At 46.0% G+C, this 26,621-nt stretch overlaps 1 protein-coding gene across 1 annotated transcript; it reads left to right on the top strand.

Moving 5' to 3' along the window:
* The first annotated feature begins 1,884 nt into the window (after nt 1-1,884).
* Nucleotides 1,885-18,480, top strand: NPHS1 (NPHS1 adhesion molecule, nephrin). Its single transcript, XM_007954891.1, has 29 exons — nt 1,885-1,984; nt 2,092-2,307; nt 2,380-2,502; nt 2,619-2,747; nt 3,243-3,324; nt 3,698-3,801; nt 3,992-4,119; nt 4,207-4,378; nt 4,512-4,669; nt 4,963-5,107; nt 5,210-5,334; nt 6,772-6,958; nt 7,160-7,289; nt 7,434-7,606; nt 8,054-8,194; nt 8,273-8,413; nt 8,940-9,061; nt 9,968-10,139; nt 10,240-10,396; nt 10,490-10,641; nt 12,022-12,133; nt 12,223-12,404; nt 13,613-13,669; nt 15,284-15,403; nt 15,543-15,567; nt 15,676-15,751; nt 15,915-16,008; nt 16,105-16,220; nt 18,349-18,480. Exons 1-29 carry the CDS (start codon nt 1,885-1,887, stop codon nt 18,478-18,480), a joined length of 3,771 nt encoding a protein of 1,256 aa, XP_007953082.1.
* Nucleotides 18,481-26,621: the final 8,141 nt, after the last annotated feature.

Raw genomic sequence — 26,621 nt, 5'->3', positions numbered from 1 at the left:
GTCCAGGTCCCAGGAGGGATGGGAGGTGGTTGGAAGAGGGGATGTGGGAGGAGGGCAAGAAGTCAATAATGGATGAGAAGAAGAAAGACTAAAGGGCGTCGTATATGGAGCTGCAGGGCTCAGGCCAGATGCCTCATCTTGTTCCTGGAGAAGGACCAAAGGGACCGTTGAGAGAGATAGCGAACAATTTCAATTCCTTTAGGAGATAAGCAGGTATAAGAAGGTTATTCCTTGTGAGTGTGCACTTGCACACTGGAGTGGGAGGGCTGGCCAGCCAGCATATAAAATTTGTGGATGTGACAATTAGGAGGACTAAGAGACAGAAACAAATGGAAGAAAGACACAGTGAAAGGTTGACAGAGAATAAATATGGATTGAGCTCCTAGTGTGTGCCAGAGACAGAATTGGGGGGGGGGGAGATAGAGATGAGGACAGAGACAGAAAGAAAAATAGAGGCACATAGAGGCAGACAGAAACATACAAAGAGAGTGAAATAATCAAAGGTTGAATAAGAAGAAATGTGCTCCTAACGAGAGGAGAGAGAAAACCAGAGACACTGAAACAGATGCAGAAAGACAGAATGATAAAGGCAGATGGACAGCAGGAGAGAGAGACAGATGTAGAGAAGGAGAGAGGCTGGGGAGACCAAACATTCACTGCTGTTGAGTCAATTCTGACTCATAGCGATCCCCATTGGGTTTCCAAGACATAAATCTTTATGAAAGCAGACTGCCTCATCTTTCTTCTGTGAAGTGACTGGTAGGTTGGAACCATGAATCTTCTGGTTAGCAGCCAAATGTCCTAACCACTACACCACCAGAGGCTGGGTAGAGATGGTGAAAAATGTAACAGAGGATTGGATAAACCACATGAACTGGAGTGTGTACCATGCATTCCTTGCCAAAGAGCACCTACGCTGGGCTTGCTGCTACCCCCACACTTAGTGCCGGTGGTTTAGGATCCTGCCTTTCACACCCAACCATTCTGACTGCCCCACACCCTGCACCCCCATGTGTAGACACTCTCACATTCACATGCTTTCACAAACCACAACTCACTTCAACCTTCCTGACTCATACACATGCTCACACTCTTACTTGCACACTCACACACACACACGTGCACACAGATACTTTCACTGTCTCCTACACTCTCACAGCCTCACACACACTCTTGCACACACCTCAGCCATAGATCCCTGATGTCACCGAAGGGGCTGATGTCTACTCTGGGAGGAAAGGGACTTGCCAAGGTCATGTACCAGGGCAGGGAAGAGCTGAGAAGTCCTACCTCCCACGCTGGACCTAGCTCTCCATTCCCCATCTGAGTGAAGACTGCCCTGCTCCTGACCTGCCATGCACCCACCCCACCATGGTCCATACCAAGCACAAGCCAGGGCCTTGGGTTCCCAGGGCTAGGGAGGCACCGAGGAATGTGCCTGGCATGTGCTGACAGGGGATTTCATGCTCCAGCTGGGCTGGGAGGAGTCTGCTGGACACCCAAGGGAGGTGGCAGTGCAAGGATAAGCTCAGCTGGGCCAGAGAACCGGGCCCAAGTCATCCTCTTTGAGAGGCGGTGAGTGGCAAGAGAAGGGGAGCAGGAGTGGGGGGTGGCAGGACAGCAGACAAGGAAACAGAGAGGAAGACAGAGACTCCAAGAGAGGAAAATCTTGGAGAGAGGATAGACAGGGAGAAGGACACAGAGAGAGAGATCCACAGAGAGACTGAGAAAGAGAAACAGAGAGGAGAGGAGACAAAAAGACACAGAAAGAAAGGAAAACAGGAAGAGAGGAAAGGAAAAAAAAAAAAAAAAACTAAAGAAAAAGAAGAAACAGACGCAGAGAGACGTCTCAGAGAAAGACCAGGAAGACGCAGGAGGCCGGCAATGGCCACTTTGGGAACCACAAGGGGGCCTGGACTGGCACTCAGTGCCCTGAGAACTCTCATCAACACTGCCCTGGTGCTCATGGGGCTGCTGACCACAGGTGAGTGGGACCCTGTCCTGTCACCCAGCACCAGGCAACCCTCATTTCCCACCCACCTTCCCAAGCCAGACCCCTGCCCTCTCCTACCAATCACCCTGTATCCCCAGGCCTGGCTCAGTCGCAGATTCCTGCCTTGGTCCCCCGCAACTTCTGGGCCCTGCCTGAAAACGTGACGGTTGTGGAGGGGGCCACAGCTGAGCTACGGTGTGGGGTGAGTGCCCCTGGCAGTACAGTACAGTGGGCCAAAGATGGTCTTCTTCTAGGCCCTGACCCTAGGATCCCCAGCTTCCCACGGTATCACCTGGAGGGAGACCCTGCCAGAGGTAAGGGAGCAGAGCCTAAGTCGCTGAGCAACCAGCAGAGGCTGTCACCCTGACCTTGGGTTCCACTCGCAGGTGAATTCCATCTGCGTATCACAGCATGTGACCTCAGTGATGATGCGGAGTATGAATGCCAGGTCAGCCGCTCAGAGACGGGCACCGAACTAGTGTCTCCACGAGTGATCCTCTCTGTCTTGGGTATGGACGAGAGTCTTCCAGGACTCTGGAGACCCCACCCTTTTCCCACTCAGGGCCCTGACCCCAAGCCCAAATCCTCATTTTCTTCTTAGTGGTGACTGACCCTTTCTCCCCAGTTCCCCCCAAGGTGCTTCAGATGACCCCTGAGGCAGGGACCTCAGTTACCTGGGTAGCTGGACAGGAGTACGTGGTCAGCTGTGTGACTGGAGATGCAAAGCCAGCACCTGACATCACCATCCTCCAGAGTGAGTGCGGGTAAACTGTGGGGCCAGTGTGGAGCCCCTAAGTGAGAAAGGGGTGTGTTCCTGCCCACAGTCTTCTTAGGGGTCACTGGAAATACACCATCCTTGAGATGGGGACCAGAAAGAGGGACAGGCTAGTGTGGGACTTGGTGAATGGGAGGGGCCACAGGAGACTACAGGAGCACCTAGCCTAGTTCTCAGGGAAAGGTTGAGCTGGGACAGAGCTATTGGTACTGTTAATGTAGAAATGGGAAACTGAGGTGATGGGCAAGATGACCCAACAAGAGAGTGAGGAGAAGGGAAGAGACCCAGGACCCAGCCGTGAGCCCTCCAGCATTCAGGGCATGTGGAGGAAACGGAGCCGGTGGCCCAGATGCTTGCCCTCCAGAACCAGGAGGGAGGGGGCATCATGTCCACCTTGAAGGCTTTCAGATTGGGCTCCCTAGGATCTACCTTGTGGGGAACCCAGTACTCCTTCAGCCCTCTTGTTACCCCAAGGTGGACAAACAATTTCTGACATCTCTGCTAATGTGAATGTGGGGTCCCAGGAGAAACTCTTCATCACAGAGGCCACAGCCAGGTGGGACAGCTAGGCCACCCTCTCCCCAACCCAAACTCCCCAACTTCCCCATGAGAACCCCATGTGCCAGGGATTCATACTTGGAAACTTGGGTCACATATGGATATCTGGAACCCAGTTCTTCATCCTAATTCTAATATCTTCATGGGTACCCCACATCCCAATGTATCAAGTGCAAAGATTTTGGCCAAATTTTAGGACCACCGTTCTCATTGCTGACCTCCAAATCTTCCTCATGGGAGGGTCAGATCCCAGAGAAAGTCAGCATGGACAATTAGACCAGGGTGAGGACCTGGGATCCCCACTTCCGCACCCTGGCTCTGCAAGTGTCAGGTGATGACTCTGACCCCTACACCACATCTTCCCACCCCAGGGTGACACCCCAGAGCTCAGACAATGGGCAGTTACTGGTCTGTGAAGGGTCCAGTCCAGCTTTGGATACTCCCATCAAGGTCTCAATCACCATGAATGTTCTGTGTAAGTAGGGAACTGAGCCAGTTGTGGGCACTGGAGATGGGGAGCAGGGATTGGTGGTCCTGGTGGATCACAGGGAATATAAACAATTCAAGCACTTAAAGGAGAGACATGGGGATTCATGGGGGCAGGGTGTGGGATGCAGGAGGATGGATGAGGTCCCTGGACCCACTGAATGACTGCCAAGTCTCAGTCCCCCCAGGACCCCCTGTGATTGAGTGGCCAGGTCTGAATGAAGGGCATGTGCGAGCAGGACAGAACTTGGAGCTTCCATGCATGGCCCAAGGTGGGAATCCACCAGCCACACTGCAATGGCTAAAGGTGAGAGCAGAGGCAGGCATGGGGAGTGAAGAAGGGCAAGAGTTTGGAATTAGTCTGGAGCCGACCCATGAGTGTCCTTGTCCCCAGAATGGCCAGCCCATGTCCACAGCATGGGGCACAGAGCACACCCAGGCAGTAGCTCGCAGCGTGCTGGTGATGACTGTGCGGCCAGAGGACCATGGAGCACGGCTCAGCTGTGAGGCCCACAACAGTGTGTCCACAGGGACCCAGGAACGTGGGGTCATACTGCAGGTCACCTGTGAGTCCCGGCACCAGCTGCCTGTCAGTCCATGCCCCAGAGAATGATGTGTTTGTGCCCCCAAATCATGCCTATCTAAACACTATGAGCAATCTGGACCAGCCTAATGTGTCTCCTCTGACTGTCTCTGCAGTCCCTCCCAGTGCCATTACCATCCTGGGATCTATAGCCCAGTCTGAGAACAAGAACATGACATTCTCCTGCATCAGCAAGTCTAGTCGCCCACGGGTCCTGCTGAGATGGTGGCTGGGCTGGCGGCAGCTGCTGCCCACAGAGGAAACGGTCATGGATGTGAGACGGGGCCAGGGTCCTGAGTCTGAGCCAGAAGGGCAGTGAGGGCCTGAACTCTTGGGTCCTAAGGGAGCAGGTTGCTGAAAGCATGGCTCCTAAATTGGAGAGACAAGAGGACTGAGGGCCTAGAGGCCTCAGTGCTGAGGGAGGATGGACTGTGGATGATCTTGTGTCTGACAGAAGGGGTGGGGATGCCTCATTGAGTCCCTGTTGGGGCCTGGGGTGGACCTAGGCCTCTGATACCATGGAAGGAGGTGCCCCAGGCCTCAAGTCTGAGGTTTGCTCCTTGACAGGGCCTGCATGGTGGCCACATCTCCATGTCCAACCTGACGTTTCTGGCACGGAGGGAGGACAATGGTCTGACGCTTACATGTGAGGCCTTCAGTGAGGCCTTTACCAAGGAGACCTTCAAGAAGTCACTCACCTTGAATGTGAAATGTGAGGCCTCTACCCCAGCCCCAGAATGCCCTTATGCTTCAGAGACCCCTCTCCTAGGTCTCAGCCCAAAGAGAAAAATCACCTTTCCTGGCTCTCCACCAGATCCCGCTCAGAAGCTATGGATTGAGGGGCCCCCAGAAGGACAGCGTCTTCGTGCTGGGACCCGGGTGAGGCTGGTGTGTCTGGCCATTGGGGGAAACCCAGAACCCTCTCTTACCTGGTACAAGGTTGGTGCCAAGCCAGGGCTGTGGGGTGGTTAGTAATGTGGGAACAGGATGAGGTCTCTTCTCTGTTCTAGAGTCTTGGGGAATCTGGGGAAAATTCGGATTTCTGGAAAAATATTGGAAATTCCGAGGTTTGGCAGGAAATTAGAAGACACAAAATGCCATAAGAATTATATAGAATTCTAGTGACCCCTTGAGGTGGTATCACTACAGAAGTAGCTTGCCCAACCTTCCTTCCGAGGATTGGTTGGTGGGTTTGAACTGCCAGCCTTCCCATTAGCAGTCAAATGCCTAGGCACTACACCACCAGAGGTCCTAGGAAAACAGTGAAACTTCTAGGATAAAACATAGAATTCTGGATTAAGTTGGGAATTCTAGAGAAAAGCAATGAGCTCCATTAAAATCAAAGGAAATTCTGGAATTCAGGTGAAATGGCAGGAATCCTAGGGAATAACTAAGAATTCCAAGATAAAGGAAAATGATATTCTGGAGAAGGTTAGAATTTCTGGGGAAAGCCTAGTAATTTCACAGAACATTGATAAGTCATTAAAATTAAGTTGGATTCTTGAAATTCGGCGGTAAGAAAATGGAATTTCATTAAAATGAAAGAGAAGTCTGGGAAAAGTCTGGAAATTTAGAGAGCTAGTGAAAATTCTGGGGGGAAAGACTAGGAATTATAGGAATGACAGTGGAATTCCATTTTAATTAGATGAAGCCTGGGAAAATGCCAGTAATTTGTACCGGATTCTAGTAAAAGACTAGGTAATAATATTGGGGAATGATTAAAAAATCTGTGGAAAACAATTGATTAAGGGAAAATGTCAAGGGCAATATTTCGGGAAAGTGGGAATTCTAAGAAAAAAGAACTAAGAAGAGAAAAAACACTGAAGAAATTCTGGGTAAGGCCTGGGATTCCCGGGGAGGTTCGTGGCACATGGCATTCAGTAAACATTTGCAACAATGGATTTTGAAAAGTCAATGAGTAAGACCGAGGGTGGGCAGGTGGCACCAACAATTGTATGCCTCCAGTGAACGGAATCAAGGAGCTCTGCTGGTGTAGTGAGTAAGGCATCTGACTGCTAACCAGAATGTTGGCGGTTCGAGTCCAACAGTGACTCTTTAAGGAAGATGAGGCAATCTACTTCCGTAAAGATTTACCGCTTTGAAAGCCCAATGGGGGTCGCTATCAGTCGGAATCAACTCGATGGCAGTGGGTTTGGTTTGGATTTTAGCGAGCAGGATCATACAGCCAAAATGGCGGGGCACGGAGAGGTTGGGGGTTCCTGTGTCCCAGTCTGTGCCCGCCTGTGGGAGCGCCTTTTCCTCCCCGACAGAAAGGCCTTGCCTGGGCTGGCAGTGGCCCATCCGAGGGGGCGTGTCAGGACTGGTGTGCAGGCGCAGGTCTGCCGGCAGGCTCCCAGCCAATCCCGGCCCCCTCAGGACTCGCGCACGGTGACCGAGCCGCGGCAGCAGCAGGAGTTGCGGCGGGTGCAGCTGGGAAGTCTGGAGAAGTCTGGGAACACTTTCTCCCGCGAGCTGGTGCTGGTCGCCGGGCCGTCAGACAATCAGGCCAAATTCACGTGCAAGGCGGGTCAGCTCAGCTCGTCCACGCAGCTCGTGGTGCAATGTAAGGGCGCGTACAGCCGGGGCCGGTGGGAAGGCTTGGCCGGGACCCGGAGGGGGATCGGCTGATGCTGCGGAGCCGGGCTGGGGGCCCCGATTCAGCAGGGCATGCGGGGCTGGGCGGGGCCGGGGGTCAGGGAGGGGCGGAAGCAGGCCAGCTTGCTCTTCATCTCTGAGCCTCGCTCCCCACGACCGGCTCTCGAAGTTCCCCCAACAAATGTGACAATCCTGGCCAACACATCGGCGCTGCGCCCGGGGGACGTGGTTAACCTGACGTGCATCAGTGTTAGCAGCAATCCAGCGGTCAATCTATCGTGGGACAAGGAGGGGGAGAGGTGAGGGTGCGAGCGGCCCCGCCCCTCCCGGTTCTGGCCTCGCCCCTTTCCCTCCTGGTCCCGCCCCCGCCGTTCCTACCGCCCAGTACCCCGCCCTCTTCTGGTTCTGGTCCCACCTGGATCCCTCTCCTGCCGGGTCCACAGCCTGGAAGGCGTGGCCGCGTGGCCCAGGAGCGCCCCGTACAAAGGCTTTGCGGCGACCAGAAGCATCCTTCTTCGAGTGTCATCCCGCGACCACGGCCACCGCGCGACTTGTCGTGCCTACAGCGCTGAGCTCCGCCAAACAGTGAGCGCCTTCTACCGCCTCAACGTGCTGTGTATGTGCGCTGGCCTGGAGCCCCTGTTGACCTTCTGCCCCCACGGTTGACCCTATACTGCTCATGTCCTCACTTCCATACTGCCCTTTAGCCCCGACCTGAACTTTTCCTGACTCCTGGCCCGGAACCAACTCCCATCCTGCTGCTCTCTCAACCCCCATCTTGACTTTGTCTCTTTGCTAACCCTGAACATGACCCCTCCTCTTACCCCGCACTTTGTCCTTGACCGCTCTTTCCATCCTTAAACCTGACCCTAAACCTTTCCTACTGGATCCTAGTCTGCATCTTACACCTTACTCCCGAGCTCAGCCATTCGCTTAACTGTTACCTTGTCCTTAAACTTAATTGTGACCCCAACTTTAACCCTTGAATCGGTGTCTGACCTCAAATCCATGCCTAACTCCGACTTTAACAACAATCTTGACTCCCGGGGGCGCCCCTCCGCAGACCGCCCAGAGTTTCTGGGGGAGCAGGTACTCGTGGTGACGGCGGTGGAGCAGGGCGAGGCCCTGCTGCCGGTGTCCATATCTGCCAACCCCGCTCCTGAGGCCTTCAACTGGACGTTCCGCGGTTACCGCCTCAGCCCAGGTGCGCGGGGTGGGCCTGGAGAGAGATGCAGTCGCGGGATCGAGGGCTCAGCAGATACCTCACTCTGGTCTCCCGCAGCTGGCGGCCCCAGGCATCGCATCCTGTCTGGTGGGGCTCTGCAGCTGTGGAATGTGACCCGCGCCGATGATGGCCTCTATCAACTGCATTGTCAGAACTCAGAGGGCACCGCTGAGGTGTTTGTGCATCTGGACGTGCACTGTGAGCTTCCCCTAACAACCGGGGAACCTGTGGGCTGTGGGAGCGCTGCCCACGGTGGAACCTTAACCCGTGTGGAGTCTCCTCTTTGTGGACGCTCCGCCCACTCAGGGATATCCACGTACTCTGGAACCCTTCCCACTCCGGAAGCTCTGTCCTGATAGAGCCACGCCCACTGTGGAATCCCTGCTCATAGAGAGACCCAACATGCAATCTCATCCAGACAGGGAATCCGCCTTCATGGGAGCTACCCCCATAAGAAAGCCAAACCAATTGGGGAAGTCCCACCACCACACAATTCTGGAAGTCCTCCCCGACTTCCTCTAAGTATCATGGAGGCACAGCAGAGGTTGGCAACTCCTTTACCACCGCCGATAACCCCCCTCTAAGTGCTTCTCATAAGGGGTAGACTGTGCCCACATCCGTAACTTCCCTGGGCACCGCTGAGACACCTCTCCTGCTTGAGGCCCTTTCTCACCACAGCCTGTTTGGATCCAAATGACTTCCCCAAGCCCTTGCCTTTCCCCAGATGCTCCTACCATCCGCACCCTCCAGGATCCCACTGAGGTGGATATCGGGAGTTCTGTGGAAATAGTCTGCACCGTTGATGCCAATCCCATTCTCCCAGGGATGTTCAGTTGGGAGAAGCTGGTGAGGACGCAGCCTCTGGTGAATGGAGGTGGGGGCTGAGGGATATGGTCTTGACTGTGAACTATTTGGGAGTGGGGGCCATATCTGTGTGAGTCTGCACAATTATGTTGGGAGCATACTCCAACTTTGTAGAATAGCAGATATATGGGTGGATCAATGAATAGCAATTTTGGATGAATGGATGGGTAGGTGGATAGATGGGCTGACAGATGGGTGGATGAACTAACTGGTGCATGGGCAAATGAGTGGATGGATGGACAAATGGACAGATGGACAAGTGAATGAATGGGTAAGTAGATGAGTGGATGGATGTCTAAATGACTTCATGAGAGAGATGAGTAGATGGATAGATTAGATGAGAGGGTAGATCACTGGATGGGTGGATGCATCATCAGTGGGGAAAGATGTCTGTGGAAAGATGATGGACAAAAGAATGGATGGATTGCATGGATGGGTGGATGGGAGGGTGAGTGGATAGGTCAATGTAGAGATGGATAAATGGGTAGCTGGATGAATGGATGAACAGATGCACATACTTATAGATGTGTGTATATATATAAGTGCATGAATGGGGTGGATGGGTGGAGAGCTGAAATGGTAGATGGGTGGATAGAAAGAAGACAAATGGTTGGATTAATGAATGAGTGAAAGAATGGATGAAAGAGCAGATGGTTGGTTCTAAGCATGATTGATTGGATAAATGGATGAATGAGTGGTTGGCTGGATTGGTGGATGAATGGATGGATCTATGCATTAATGGTTGGATAGGTGGATGGATGGGTGGATGATGGGGAGTTTTTTCTTCAGTACCTCTGTGAAGGGTAATTGTGTCTGAGAGAGGGTCATGGGGGATGGTGGAGCTGAGGTTTCGCTGCAGAGGTCAACCCCGGAGTCCTGGGCCTCCAGGGGGAAGAGGAGGAAGACCAGAGCCTGGACGACATGGAGAAAATGTCAAAGGGATCCATAGGGTATCTGAAGATTCATCATGCCAAACTGGCCCAGGCTGGTGCATACCAATGTATTGTGGACAATGGGGTGGCACCTCCAGCCAGAGGGCTGGTCCGTCTTGTCGTCAGATGTGAGTAACCCCTAAATCTGTGACTTCAAGGCCAGTCACTGGACTTGAAGCTCTCATGTCCTTCCACATGCCTTGGTTTGATCTCCCAAACCCATCCCAGTCGCCCCCCAGGTGGAGCATCCTACTCCCCTAAGTAAGGTGGCTGCAGCTGGAGACAGCACCAGTTCCGCCACCCTCCACTGCCGTGCCCGAGGTGTCCCTAATATTGTCTTCACTTGGACTAAAAATGGGGCCCCACTAGACCTCCAGGATCCCAGGTGAGCCCAGGCCCAGCCAAGCAGCATTCCAGCCCCAACTCTGGTCACCCAGTCAGTTTCTCTCCCTGAGTCCCTGCCTCGTCTCCTCTCCAGGTACATGGAGCATACATACCACCAGGGTGTGATCCACAGCAGCCTTCTGACCATTGCCAATGTGTCTGCAGCCCAGGATTATGCCGTCTTCACATGCACAGCCACAAACCCCCTTGGCTCGGACCACACTAATATTCAACTCGTCAGCATCAGTAATATATCAGAGTGTTTGACTGCTATTCATAAGGCTTTCGGTTTTCATTCTGTTGTATGTGGGGTCACTGTGAGTCGGAGCCGACTCAATGGCACCTAACAACAACAGCATCAGTACGGAGGGAGGAGATTGTGGAAGTGTTAAGGGGATGCTCCCTGGGACAACCCCCAAGTCCCTAGTTGGCCTCAGTCTGACACTGTTCCTGAAACCTGAGAACAGTTTTTGCGTGAGGATAGACTTTTTGCCCATCCTGAAAGCCCCTAGGAAGTTTGGATCTTCAGGAGAACCCACAACAAGAGAAAATGGCCACAAAATAGCAGAAAACAAACAATTTAAAAAGTGCATTAGTCAGGACAGTTTTGGTTCCAAGGACCCAAAATTCAAATGAAAATATCTTAAGGAAAAACAAAAAAATGGTGCCTGGATGGGGGATTTATTGGCTTAAGTAACTGAAAAATAGATTGCCAGGAGTCTCTGAATCTAGGGTTAGCTGTCATCAACTCCATCTCTCAGCTCGGCTTTTCTCTGTGTTGGCTTCATTCTCAGGCTCTTCATAATCACTCAAACTCACTGCTGTCTTCATAGTACTTATAATTTCCAGGGGAAATAAAAATTTCCCTTTCTAATAGTGGTATGGGAGCTCTGGTAGCATAGTGCCTAAGGCGCTTGACTGCTAACCAGAAGGCTGGCGGTTCAAACCCACCAGCCACTCCTCAGAAGGAAGGTTGGGCAATCCTACTTCCGTAGTGATACTGCCTCGGAAACCCAAGGAGGGGTCGCTATGAGTCGGGGCCGACTCGATGGCACATAACAACAACAACAACAACAATAGTGGTATGAAAAATCCTAGAATTAAGTTTCATTGTCTCTGCTTGGCCCCCAGTTCATTCCTAAACCAATCACGTGGTCAGGAGAAATTACTCTAATTGGCCGGGCCTGGTTGCACATCTATCCTAAAAACCAAAACCAAACCCACTGCTGTGGAGTCATATCGAACTCATGGCGACCGTTCCTTGGGTTTCCGAGGCAGTATCACTACGGAAGTAGATTGCCCAACCTTCCTTCCGAGGAGTGGCTGGTGGTTCACCCACCAGCCTCCTGGTTAGTAGTCAAATGCCTTAGGCACTACACCACCACAGCTCCTAGTAGGAGTGAAATCTCTTCCCTCTAGAGCATGTGGCCTGAGAATATGGAGGACAGTTCTCCAAAGGAAATTTTGAATGCTGTAACCAGAAGAAATGAGGGCTTAGATGTGGGGTAGGCACAATGAACACTACAAGGAACGTATATATTCGTTCCTCTTAGGAAAAATCTGGGAAGAATCTTCCAGAATCCTTTTGTATTCTGACCATTTCCTTCCTTCCCATCCTTCTCAAAGGCCGCCCTGACCCTCCATCGGGATTAAAGGTCGTGAGCCTGACCCCACACTCAGTGGGGCTAGAATGGAAGCCTGGCTTTGATGGGGGCTTGCCACAGAAGTTCCGCATCAGGTGGGTCCCTGTCAAGGCAGGAAGAGGTGGCAGCCTGCAGGGCTGAACTGACTGCCCTCTCTGAACTGACTGCCCTCACTGTCATGCAGATATGAGGCTATGGGGACTCCAGGGTACCTCTACATGGATATCCTACCACCTCAGGCCACCACCTTCACACTGACTGCGCTGCAGCCTTCTACACGTTATAGGATCTGGCTGCTGGCCAGCAATGCCTTGGGGGACAGTGGACTGGCTGACAAGGGGACCCAACTCTCCATTACCACTCCAGGTGGGGAGAGATAGTTGGGGGAAGGTTGGAGAATTCTTTAGGGAATTTATGGAATGGTACAGTAAAGTAGGTAGCAATGTTCTTTCACATTTTACATATGAAGAAATTGAGGTCCAGAGAGGTTAAGCATATTGCCTAAGGTCACACAGCTAGGAAGAGGTAAATATGAGATGACAACACAGGCAGATGAACTCCATTGACCACCATATTTTAGCTTCCATATTGTCTGAATGTGATTAATGACACAAGGGAAATTAGAAAATAGTTTGAATTGAATGAAAATCAAAACAGCATATAAAATGGTGGGGTGCAGCTAAAGTAGTGCTTAAAAATAAATTTATAGCATTAAGTGCTTATATTAGATGAAAAAAGAAAGTCCTCAAATCAACATGAAATATCCATGTCAAGAAACTAGGGAAAGAAGAGCAAATTAAACCCAAAGTAAACAGTAACCCAAAACTCCAAACTCACTGCCATCGAGCCAATTCGACTCATAGCAGCCCCTCCTTGGGTTTCAGAGGCAGTATCTCTAGGGAAGTAGATTGCCCAATCTTCCTTCCGAGGACTGGCTGGTGGGTTTGAACTGCCAGCCTTCTGGTTAGCAGTCAAATGCCTTAGGCACTATGCCACCAGAGCTCCCGAAGTAAACAGTAGGAAGGAAATAATAAAGATAACAGCAAAAGTCAATGAACTAAAGAACAGAAAAACAATTTAAAAAAATCAATGAAACCAAAAAGCTGTACTCTGAAAAAAAATCAATGACATTGATAAGTCTTTTTTCAGCTGACCAAGGAAAAAATAACAGGAATGAAAATAGGAATATTGCTACAGATCCTATAGACATTATCTGAGGATAAAGTTAAACTACCTAGATGAAGTGGACAAATTGTAACCCTCTCAACCCCTAGTTCAGTTAAGCCTGGATTCAAATTCCAGCTCTGCCACTTCCTAGCTTTGTGACTTCCCCTACTTGCACATCATAAAGCACTTGTCAATCGTTGATTCTTATTTTTATAGGCATGAGTTTTGTTAATATTATTGCCATTATTATCAGCAATTTTCAGCTGTCTTTGAAATATTCCTGAGAAGACATGAACCAGTTTCCATGAGTCTCTGTGGAGTGAAAAGTAGAAGAGGAGGCTGGGAAATATTTTAGAAATATCCCAGATTGTTGGGATTAATTCAAAACCTCTACCTCCTCTTCCCAGGCCTGGCTCAGCCTTCTGGAGAACCTGACCACCAGTCTCCCACACAGGAGCCTGCAGGTAAATACTGGGTCCCCCTCTCCAATGCTAGAGAATTCTAGTTTCTGGTCCTGCCTCCTCTGCCCTGTGGCTACACTCCCTTAAGACTTAGGAGGCCTCCACCCACATCCTTAGCTCTTCCTGTTACCCAGATGTGATACATTTTTTTCTTGTCCTAGCTTTTGCTGTGTAATGAATCACCGCAATTCCAGGAGCTTACAACAAGCATTTATTTTCTGTCACGATTCTATGGCTCTGACTGAAAAGCTCTGGTCTGGGCTGGCTTGACTAATCTCTACAGTCAGCTGCTGGCCTTACTGGGACTGGTGATCTAGGATGGCCTCCTCCTCACAGGTCTGGCAACCACCTGTCTCTTGGTTGAGAAAACAGAGATAACTGAGCCACATGCCTCTAATCAGTCAACACCACCCCTGGGTTTTTTCACATGAAAGTAGAAACAGGGACTCCAAGAATATCAATAGAGGGCAAACTCCAATTTATAAGCACTTTTCAGATTTCTGCTTCTGTCATGTTTGCTATTATCCTATTGGCCGGAGTCAGTGTGGGAGGGAACTGCCAGAGAATGTGAATACTGGGAGTGGAATTATGACAGTTTTTACCAACAGTCTCCTTCAGAGACTGACAAGAAGGTTGCAAATGACAGAAACTCAGCTGTTGTCAGCAATACAAAGAAGTACTTGGCTCCAGAAATTGAAAAGTCTAAGTGTGATTGGATCAGGTGCTCAAAAATTCCACCAGAGATCCGTTGTCCCTGTCTTTTGGCTTTGGCTTCATCTCTGTTAGTTCTCTTCTCAGGTTCTTCCATCAAGAAGGCAAAGAAGTCCTCCCCCATCTGCAGCTCTATTCCAGTCCTTAGCAGCCAGCAGAAGAGGGTTGTACATGTTATGGCAAAAGTACCACTTTGGGTCAAATGCCTGTCCCTGCACCCATCACTGTAGAAAGAGGGATGGGGTGTGCTTATTGTCCAGGCTGGACCATGTGCCCACCATGGAATCCTGTTTGAGTCGTACAGACTGGGAATAAGGAGTGGCTGTTTCCCTAAAGGAAAATGGGTGCTGTTAGCAGAATATGGGGAATAGATGCTGAGCAGATGTCTATATAGTGAGGGATATAGTAGAGAAATCAGCCTGGTATTGGCTGGGATGGAAGTATGTCCAAAGAAGAAGTCATTTGAGATGAAGTTTGAAGGTTGAATTACTTGTGAAGAAAGGACATTTCAACCATAGACACTTGATTAGGCTGACTTGGAATTGTGGTTCTGGGAACATCCAGTTGTTTGTGTGACTGGAGGGTCTAATACCAGGTTGGTGGGTAAGGCTGGAGATGTGGGCAGAGCCAGATTGCAGAAGTTCTTGAATGCCCACCTAAGCTCCCTCCTGAGTCCATAGACAGGGCTCAAGCAGAGGTAGAACCTGCTGCTAATAGCTTGATTGAAGGAGGAGCCATCTACCCTTGGGTGCAAAGAAAGGGTGGAGATGGAGACCCTGCTCATCTGCTGTCCTGACCTTGGAGGAAGCTCTTTGCTTGGTCAGGGACAGGCTTTCCCAGATAGCCCCTTTCAGGGCCTAGGATCAGTTGTTTTGTGCTCAGTAAGGAGCACCTTCCTGTCCTCAGGACCCTCGGGGCTGCCCCCGCTGCCTGTGTGGTTTGCTGTTGGGAGTCTCCTGCTGCTTTCCAATGCTTTCTGTGTTGGAGGGTTCATCTGGAAGTGGAGACTGAGACATCTTGCTGAGGGTGAGGAGAGGCCCTTCTCCTGCCAGGATGGGGACTTAAGGGTAATGGGGAGCCCAAGGGGTGATGCGTGTTGAAGGTCTCTCCACAGCCAGATGGGCTGGAAGAAGGTCTCTGACTCTTTCTCTCCTATTTCTCCCAGGCCTCTCGGAGAAGACAGAAGCAGGGTAAGTTGAGATATTGTTCTGTAAAGAAGGTTCTGAGTGAGAAGGTTTGGGAATGAGAGAGGGCAGAGAGTCAACTCCCAAGTGCCCTCCATACTTCCATCCTGGCAGGTCAGAGGAGGACCGAGTCAAGAATGAATATGAAGAGAGTCAGTTGACTGGAGACCGGGACACTCGAAGCTCCATGGTGAATGGGGGTGATCCCTCCAGCCCCACTGACAGGGAATTGACAGTGATTAAAATTTCACCATTAGCTTAAGGTTAATCATTGCCCTTTCCATGAACAATGGGGTCAGAGGATGGAAAGGATTTTATCTGCTTTTTCTTTTTCTTTTTTCGGGGGATGACAGGTCAGCACATCAGATGTAGAGCCATATTACCACTCCATGAGGGACTTCAGCCCCCAGCTTCCTCCCATGCAGGAAGAAGTGCCTTATCCCAGAGGTTAGTCTTGACCACATCAGGACTCTCCCACTTACAGAGACCCCTAGCATCTAGACTGGGTGCAATGATAGTCTCTTCCTTCCACTCCAATTCCAGGTTTCACAGGTCTTGAGGATAAGGATATGGCTTTTCCTGAATCCCTGTATGATGAGGTCGAAAGACTGTATGTCCCATCTGGGGCCTTCGGAACCCTGTACGATGAAGTGCAGATGGTGAGAAGACTTGTGTCAGCAAAAGTCTTTGCTGGCCAATGCCAGAACCCATCTCCTGCTGTGCTTGTATTAGGGTAATTGTGTTTCTGTAACAGAGGCCAAGTCTTAAGCTAGTGGTTTAAAGAAAATAGTCCATTTCTTCCTCATGTAACAGAGGTGAAAGGCCTGGCTACTTGTGTTTATTCCAGAACCCAAGTTCCTTCCATCACGTTCTTCTGTCATCCCCTAGCATACTGTCCTAGTCTGTATAGACCAGGTCACTGGAAGTTTCAGACCATGGAAAAGGGAAAAAGAGAGTGTGGGAGAGGCATAACCCTATCTTATGGACCAGAGTCCATGAATGGCATACATCACTTCTGCTCACATTTCGTTGGTGAGAATATGGCCACACATATCTGCAAAGAAGGCTGGGAAATGTAGTCTAGCTTGGCAGCTATATGCTTAGCTACAATTCTATTACTGTGGAAGAAGGAAAGAGTGTATTTCATTGGACAAGTAACCATCTCCACTACACTGGTTAAACCAAGAGATAGAAAGAATTTGTTGATCCATTCATTTGAAAAGTCAAGGTATAGAATTGTTTTCAGGCCCAGCTGGATCCAGTATTTGCCCCCTAACGATGTTCCTAGCAAGTCCCTGCGTGTATCCTATTAGCTGGATTCATGTTGTTAGATGCCATTGAGTTGATCCTGACACATGGCGACCCTATGTACAACAAAATGAAACACTGCCCCATCCTGTGCCAACTAATTTAAAAACCCCTGAGAAAACAAAAAGAATTCCTCGTTCCCAATAGCACCAAGGTCTCAGGACTGACACTTATTGGTCTAGCTTGAGTTACATATTCATCGCTCAACCAATCACAGAGGCAAGCAATGGAATATTCTAACTGGGCAGGCCTGAATCAGTGTCAACCCATGGCATCAGGGAACAGACCTGGCCCCACTCAATCCACTGGACTGAGAATGAAGATAGGATAGACAGTCCAGAGGGAGTAAAGATGGTGGCTGGTCAGGTATAAACCATAGAGAGGCACTTCAACCAACCAACCCTCAAACACTACCCTACAGAAAGAGATGGGACAGGATCCCTGACTTGCTGTTATGTCTTTGCTCTGGCACCTTGAGCCAAGGATTTCCCTTTATAATGTTGGGAACATTTCCTCAGATTTAAACTCTCCACCAGCATGGAAATTACGTGCATAAAATGCTGTCCACGGTGCTGGACCACCTGCGCCCTCTAACGCACAGATGGAAACAGTAAACTTTTTCTGTAAAAGGCCAAATAGCAAATATTTTGGGCTTTAAGGGACATATGGTCTCTCTCACAACTACTCGATCCTGCCATTGTAGTGTGAAAGCAGTCATAGACAATATATAAGGAAACAAGCATGGCTACATTCCAATAAAACTTTATTTTTTGACACTGAAATTTTAATTTCATATAATTTTCATGTGTCACAAAACATTCTTCTTCTTTTTACTTTTTCCAACAGTTAAAAAATGTAAAACAATTCTTAGCTCTCAGGCAGTACAAAGACAGGCAGTGACCATTTGAGCAGTGGGCCAATCTGCTGTAAAGTTGGCCAGACTGAAACAACTGTTTTCTCTCAACCCTTGGATAAGGTATATGTCTGGTACATACCACCCTATATGGTCTTTTTTTCTCTTCTATTTTGATGAAGAATATTTTTGGAAATTCATCAGTCTAACACTATCATGATTCACATTCCACAGTTCCCCTAGCTGATATCATGGACTTTTGAAGATTTTATCATATTTCCGACATTTAAACTTTTTTCTGAGAGACAGATTGATGTATTTATAAATGAAATGATAGGATATCTTGGACTTGTTCTCAAAATAATCCTTTCAGCAAGGAAATGGGAGAAAATAAAGATATAGGTAAATCAAGATTTCTGCTAAATTTGGATGATTGGTACATGGGGATCATGATGGAAATTTATTATAATCATGCTCCTCTTTGTATATGTTGGAAATTTTTTCCACAATTAGAAGTTAAAACTTTCTTCCCCTTGGAAGTTGAGCAGGGGTATGTATTCCCTAGAGCTAGAATGATGACCTAGAAGACATCTCTTATGGCTCTAACTACACCTTTTGCCTGCCAGAGCCCCTATGACTACCACTGGCCAGAGCACAAGTATGAGGACCCAAGAGGAATCTATGATCAGGTGGCAGGAGACTTGGACACTTTGGAACCTGATTCTCTACCCTTTGAGCTTAGAGGACATCTGGTGTGAGAGACTTCTCAATATGCTTTTCCACACTATACCCCCAGGGGTGTGGAAACTCCTATAGTCTTCTTCAGTGCTCTTTATTTTGGAAGACTGGACTTTTTAAGAAGACATGGATATAAGTGGCAGAAAATGAGTTAAGCTGATGTCAAACTATATACAAGTCTCCTCTTGGGCTTGGTTTTAGAAACTGTCAGAAATACTTTTATGGCTTTTCACACTTATGACAAATTTCTGCAAAGGGATACAGTGAATTGTAATAGACATCTCAAAAATGAAAAGTTATTCTGGGGTTCTTTATGCTTGTTGGGGTAAAATATTGAGAAGTGGAAAAAGACATTAAAAACTCAGTTCATTTTTAGTTTAACTACATCTGAAATCATTAATAATAGGTGACATTTCTGAACCATTGCTATGTATTACCTACCTATCCTTGCTTTATTACTTTCCACATTTTATCTCAATCATGATGTATAAACTATGACAAACATGTAAACATAAGGGGATGCTACAGAAAATAAAATAGATTCTATCAAAGAAGTTAGACACAAAAGAATACATATTGTATGATTTCATTTATATGAAATTTTAAAACAGGCAAAGCTAATCAATGGATTAGCTTTATGTATTCCCAAGAGCTATGATGATGACCTACAAGACATCTCTCATGGCTCTAACTACACCTTTTGCCTGCCAGGGCCCCTATGACTACCACTGGCCTGAGCAAAAGTATGAAGATCCAAGAGGAATCTATGATCACGTGGCACATTAGTGGGTACTCAGGACCAAGGGAAGGTGACTGACTGTAAAAGGGCATGAGGGAACTTTTCTGGGTGAAGGAAATGTTCTATATCATGATTTTGGTGATGTAACAAAAGTTTATAGATTTATCAAACCCCATTGAACTGTACACTTAGAATGGGTGCATTTTATTGCATACAAGTTACACTTCAATAACAGTGATAAAATAAAAGTAAAATAAAGCAGCTAAGCAAGAGAATTCTTTTTTTATATATTGAATAGCAGGGAAAGGTAACTGAGAAATCTGCCTATTTTTATGGAGAATATATTTAAGTGTAATCTTTCTTTAGACCTCCACTTCTACTTGATTAATCATATTATTGAAAATGTATAGTTCAAATGCATATCAATCTATTACTTTCTATCAGTGCAGACTAAAACAATTTACACACCACAGCAATTGAATACACACGTACATTAGAGTCCAAATAACTTTGATTTATTTAAAACCTAAAATCAATTCCTTTTTGGCAGAATTGTTATGCAGTATGTTTTTCCCTTTCAAAGAAAAAATCTACAGAGGTTGGTTTTTTGACAAAATTAATAAAATTGACAAACCACTGGCAAATTTAACAAAGGAAAAGAGGGAGATAATACAAGTGACATGAATAAGAAACGAATTGGGCAACATCACAGCAGAACCAACAGAAATTAAAAGGATAATATCAGGATAGTATGAAGAACTATACTCCAAAAATTTGAAAATCTAGAAGAAATGGACAGATTTCTAGAAATACACTACTTACATAAACTAACACAGACTGAGGTGGAAAATGTGAACAGATCAATAAGAAAAGAAGAAATTGAACAGGTCATAAAAAAATCATCATCAACAACAAAAAATCCCTGGCTCAGATGGTTTCACTGGAGAATTCTACTGAACTTTCAGAGAAGAACTGACACCAATCCTATTCAAACTATTCCAGAACATAGAAAAGGATGGAATCCTCCCAAATTCATTTTATTAAACAAGCATAACCTTGATACCAAAACCAGGCAAAGACATCACTAAAAAGGAAAATTACAGACCAATATCCCTCATGAATATAGATGCAAAAATCTTCAACAAAATCATAGCCAATAGACTCCAACAATATATATATGTATATATATAATACTTTATGGCCAAGTGGGGTTCATACCAGGTATTCAAAGATGGTTCAACATTAGAAAAACAATCAACATCATCCATCACATTAAAAAAAAGAAAAAAAGGAAAAGAACCACATGATTATATCAATCTATGCAGAAAAGGCATTTGATAAAATCCATCATCAATTCCTGATCAAAACTCTCAGCAAAATAGGAATAGGAGGGACATTCCTCAACATAATAAAGGGCATCTATGCAAAACCAACAGCCAACATTATTCTCAATAGAGACTGAAACCATTCCCCTTGTGAACAGGAACCAGACAAGGATGCCCTCTATCACTACTATTCAATATTGTGTTGGAAGTCCTAGTCAGAGCAATAAGGCAAGAAATGGAAATCAAAGGCATCCAAATTGGTAAAGAAGAAGTAAAACTATCCCTATTTGCTGATAATATGATCTTATACCTAGAAAACCCAAGAAACTCAGCCAGAAAACTACTGGAACTAGTTGAGAGATTTAGCATCGTGGCAGAATACAAGATCAACATCCAAAAATCAGTTGAATTCCTCTACTACTAGCAAAGAGATTGCTGAAAAGGAAATAAGGAAGTCAATACCATTTACAATAGCTACCAAAAATTTTTTAATACTTGGAATAAATCTCACTAGGGACACAAAAAACTTGTACAAAAAACAAAACAAAAGAAAACAAAAACTACAAAACACTACTTCAAGAAACCATAAGAGATCTACATAAATGGAAGAACATATCATGCTCATGGATAGGAAGATTGAACATTGTGAAAATGTCAGTACTATCCAAAGCAATCTATATATTCAATGCAATCCCATTTCAGATCCCATCATTCTTTAAGGATAAGGAAAAGCCAATCACTATTTTTATATGGAAAAGAAAGAGACCTTGAATAAGCCAAGCACTATTGAAGAAGAAGAAGAAAGTAGGAGGTCTCACACTCCCGGATCTCAAAACCTACTATACAGCCACAATAGTCAAAATTGCCTGGTACTCATATAATGACAGACATATAGACCAATGGAACAGAATTGAGAACCCAGAAATAGATCCATCAACCTATGGTCAGCTGATTTTTGGAAAAGGGCTGAAATCCATTAAATGGGAAGAGGTGGTCTCTTTAACAAATGGTGCTGGCAAAACTGGATAGTGATTTGCAGAAAAATGAAACAAGATCCATACCTCACACCATACAGAAAAACTAACTCTAGATGGATCAAAGACTTAAATGTGAAACCTAAAATGATAAAGTTCTTCAAGGAAAAACTAGGGGCAAATTTAGGGGCCCTAATTTATGGCATAAGTAGACTGTCAAGTGTAACCCGAAAGGTACAAACAGCTGAAGATAAACTAGATGAATTGGACCTTTTAAAAACTAAATTTTTATATGCTCCTCCAAAAGAGTCAAAAGAGAACCTACACATTGGGAAAAAATATTTGGGAATGATGTATCTGACAAGGGACTTATCTCTAAAATTTATAGAAAACTCCAAAACCTTCACACCAAAAAGATTAACAATCTAATTTAAAAATAGGCAGAAGACATAAATAGATACTTCATCAGAGAGGATATTCAGGTGGCCAACAAACACATGAAAAAGTGTTCATGATCATTAGCCATTGTGGTGGTGGTTATGTGCTGTCGACTCGCCCCCGACTCATAGCAACCCCTCCTTGGGTTTCCAAGGCAGTATCATTATGGAAGTAATTGCCCAACCTTCCTTCCGAGGAATAGTTGGTGGATTTGAATCACCAGCCTTCTGGTTAGCAGTCAAGTGCCTCAGGCACCATGCTACCAGAGCTCCTATTAGAGAGATGCAGATCAAAACAACAACGAGATACCATCTTGCACTAATAGCAAAGACAGAAAATAACAAAAGCTGGCGAGGATATGGAGAGATTGGGACACTCATACACTGCTGATGGGACTGTAAAATGATATAACCACTGTGGAAAGCAGTATGGCAATTCCTTAAAAAGTTGGAATTAGAAATACCATTCAATCCAGTAACCCCATTACTAGGTATATACCCTAAAGAAGTGAGAGCCAGGACAAGAACAGATGTATGCACACCCATGTTCATCACAACACTATTTACAACAGCAAAAAGATGGAAACAACCTAGGTGCCCATCAACAGAAAAATGGCTAACCAAACCATGGTACATACACACGATGGAATACTATGCAACACTAAAGAATAACATAGAATCTGAAAAACATGGCATAACGTGGATAAACTTGGAGGACATAATGCTGAGTAAAATAAGTCGATCATAGAAAGACAAATATAGTATTAGTTCATTATTGTAAAAAGTCAAGGAAAGGTTTATATATGGAAGGAAATTTTCTTTGTTGGTTACCAGGGGTGGGAGGAGAGAGGAGGGAACCCTGAAAAAGTTAAATAAATAAATAAATAAATAAAAAGAAAAAACCTACACTATTTTGTTTCTACATAGGCTTAGGACAAAAAGGTTAATTTATTTGTTATTGTAGCTGATAATTCCAGATGTAGTATTGGCTTCAAACATTGCTGGATCCAGGTATCAAAACAAAAACCACCAGGAGTTTATCTCTCTGTACCTGTTGGCTCTTTTTTGCTGTGCTGATGTCATACTCAGGCAGATTCTTCATTTGGGAAACATAGATGAGCACATATAGTTCTAGGCTGACATTCCACAAACTCAGCAGCCAGAGAGCCTCTTTTGTCAATAGTTCCAGAAAATCCTGGGGCTGTCTCTCATAGACCCAGATTTTTTTTTTTTTTCTTCTAGATTGGTTTTTGTGCACATCTCTGGACCAACTGCTGTGGCCAGGAGTTACTCAGCACCACTTGAATTTGGGTGAAGCTCTCCAAAGGAACCCTAGGTTGTGCGACTCCTCTTTGTATCACCTGCACTTCCTACTTTCTCCTCTTCCCTGTATTCTGAATCGGTGAAGCAGACATCTATCACTTCTGTCTGCCAACCAACTAGTCCCCTTTAATCTGATATAGGTGAACAAAATAAGTTTCTCATTACACCAGGTTCCTAGATCCAGCTGTGTCTGAAGTCAGGATTACTCCTGGGCCTTACATTACCCATACCCCCATAAGTCTAGCTAATAAAAAAAAGCAATGATTTGCAAAGGGCAGAAACTCACACCAACAGTAGATGTAAACAACAGCAAAGTATTCGTTTTATTAAATATTAAGGGACAAAATGGTCAACAAACGCATGAAAAGATGTGCAACATCATTAGCCATTGTTGTTGTTGTTAGGTGCCAATGAGTTGGTTCTGACTCATACTAACCCAATATACAATAGAACAAAACAAACACTGCCTGGTCCAGCCCCATCCTCACAATCTTTGCTATGCTGGAGCCCATTGTTGCAATCACTGTGTCAATCCATCGAATTTAGGATCTTCTTCTTTGCTGAGCCTATACTTACCAGGAGAAGTTCTGATGACACTGTGGTAACAGCATTGTACTGACAACCAGAAGGTCAGTGGTTTGAACCCACCAGGCACTCTGTGGGAGAAAGATGAGGCAGTCTGCTTCCGTAGAGATTTACAGCCTTGGAGACCCTGTAGGGCAGTTCTACTCTGTCCTACAGGGTTGCTATGAGTCAGAATCAACTCAGTGCCAGTAGGTTTTGTTTTGTTTATACTTTACCAAGCACCATATCCTTCTCCAGGGACTGGACCCTCCTGGCAACAAGACCAGAGTACCAGAGATGAAGTCTTGCCATTCTCGCTTCTAAGGAGCATTCTGGCTGTATTTCTTTCAAGAGAAATTTGTTTGTTCTTTGGGCACTCCAGAGTCAATATTCTTCACCAGCACCATAATTTAGAGGCAGCAATTCTTCTTCGGTCTTCCTTATTCATTGTTCAGCTTTCACATGCATATGAGGCGATTGAAAATGCCATGGCGTGAGTCAGATACATCTTCCCCTTCAAAGTGACATCTTTGTTCTTTAACACTTTAAAGAGGTCTTTTGCAGCAGATTTGCCTAATGCAATACGTCATTCGATTTCTTGGCTGCTGCTTCTATGGACATTGGTTGTAAAGCCAAGTAAAGTGCAATCCTTGGTGACTCCAGTCTTTTCCCCATTGATCATGATGTTGCTTATAGGTCCAGTTGTGAGGATTTTTATCTTTATGTTGAGGTGTAATCCATACTGAAGGCGGTAATCTTTGATCTTCATCAATAAGTGCTTCAAGTCCTCTTAACTTTCAGCAAGCAAGGCTAAGACATCTGCATATCTCAGGTTAATGAGTCTTCCTCAATCCTGATGCTGCTTTGTTCACCATACAGTCCAGCTTCTTGGCTTATCTGCTCAGCATGCAGATTGGATAGGTATAGTGAAAGGGTAGCCCTGATGCACACCTTTCCTGACTTTAAGCTGCGCAGCATCCCTTTGTGCTATTTGTATGACTACTTTTTGGTCTATGTATAGGATCCTTATGAGCACAATTAAGGTTCCAGAATTTCCATTTCTTGCAATGTTATCCAGAGTCAAATGCCTTTGCACAACCAATAAAACACAGGTAAACATCTTTCTGTTATTCTCTGCTCTTACCCAAGATACCAGACGGCTGGAGGTTCAAACCCACCAGCCACTCCTCGGAAGGAAGGTTGGGCAATCCTACTTCCGTAGTGATACTGCCTCGGAAACCCAAGGAGGGGTCGCTATGAGTCGGGGCCGACTCGACGGCACATAACAACAACAACAACAACAACCCAAGATACATGTGACATCAGCAATGATATCTCCCATTCCATGTCCTCTTCTGACTCTAGCTTGAATTTCTGGCAGTTCCCTGTTTATGTATTACTGCAACCATTTTTGAATTATTTTCAGCAAAACTTTACTAGTGTGTGATATTAATGATGTTGTTCTGTAATTTCTGCATTCAGTTGGATCACCTTTATTTGGAATGGGCACAAATATGGATCACTTCCTATCACTTGGCCAGGTAGTTGTCTTCCAAATTTCTTGGCATAAACAAGTGAGCACTTCTAGCATTGCCTCTATTTCTTGAAACATCTCAATGGGTATTCTATCAGTTCCTAGGGCCTTGTTTTTCATCAATGCCTTCAGTGCAGCTCGAACGTCTTCCTTCAATACCACATTGATTCTTGATCATATGCCACCTGCTGAAATGGATGAACATCAGCCAATCCTTTTTGGTACAGTGACTCTATATATTCCTTTTATCTTCTTTTGATGCTTCCTTCATCATTCAATATTTTTCCCATGGAATCCCTCAGTATTGGAACTTGAGGCTTGATGTTTTTTTCAGTCCTTTCAGCTTGAGAAATGCTGAGCATGTTCTTTCCTTTTGGTTTTCTAACACCAAGTCTCTGAGCTTTTCATTGTAAGGCTTTCATTATAATCATCCTCGAGCCACCCTTTGAAATCTTCTGTTCAGGTCTTTCATGTCATCAATTCTTTCATTCTCTTTAGCTACTCTCCATTCAAAAGCAAGTTTCAGAGACTCATAACATTCCCCTCCTGCATCGACCCTCCACTTTACCAAGCATGATATCCTTCTCCAGGGAATGGTCCCTTCTGATAACATGACCAAAGTAGGTGAGATGAGGTCTGGCCATTCTCGCTTCCAAGGAGCATTCTCGCTGTACTTCCTCCAGGAGAGATTTGTTAGTTCTTTTAGTGGACCATGGTACTTTCAGCATTCTTCACCCACACCACATCTCAAAAACATCAATTCTTCTTCGCTCTTCCTTATAGACGTATGAATATTATCCTATCACTGACAGCACTGTACTTCAGAATAGATCTCGAAATGTTCTTTTTGATGATAAGTGTGATGCCATTCCTCTTCAATTTGTCATTCCTGACAAAGTAGACCATCTGATTGTCATTGTCAAATGTTTGATTGTCATTCCAAATAGCCAGTTCATTTCATCTCACTGAAGACTAGGGTATCAATCTTTATGCATTCTATTTCATTTTTGACAACTTCCAATTTTCCTACATTCCTACTTTGTACATCATATGTTCCAATTATTAATGAATGTTTGCAGGTGTTTCTTCCCATTTTGAGTTGTGCCCTATCAGTAAATGAAGATCCCAAAAGCTTTATTCTATCTACATCATTAAGGTTGACTCTATTTTGAGGATTTTTGTTTTCTTTATGTTGAGATGTAATCCATACTGCAGACTGTATTCTTCAACCTTCATCAGTAGGTGCCTTAAGTCATCCTCACTTT

This window comes from Orycteropus afer, unplaced genomic scaffold, assembly GCF_000298275.1.
Source record: "Orycteropus afer afer isolate SDZICR_OR568_19922 unplaced genomic scaffold, OryAfe1.0 scaffold00476, whole genome shotgun sequence".
NCBI classification, from domain to species: domain Eukaryota; kingdom Metazoa; phylum Chordata; class Mammalia; order Tubulidentata; family Orycteropodidae; genus Orycteropus; species Orycteropus afer.
The sequence above is the reverse complement of the archived record's forward strand: the minus strand, read 5'-3'. Positions and strand labels throughout refer to the sequence as shown.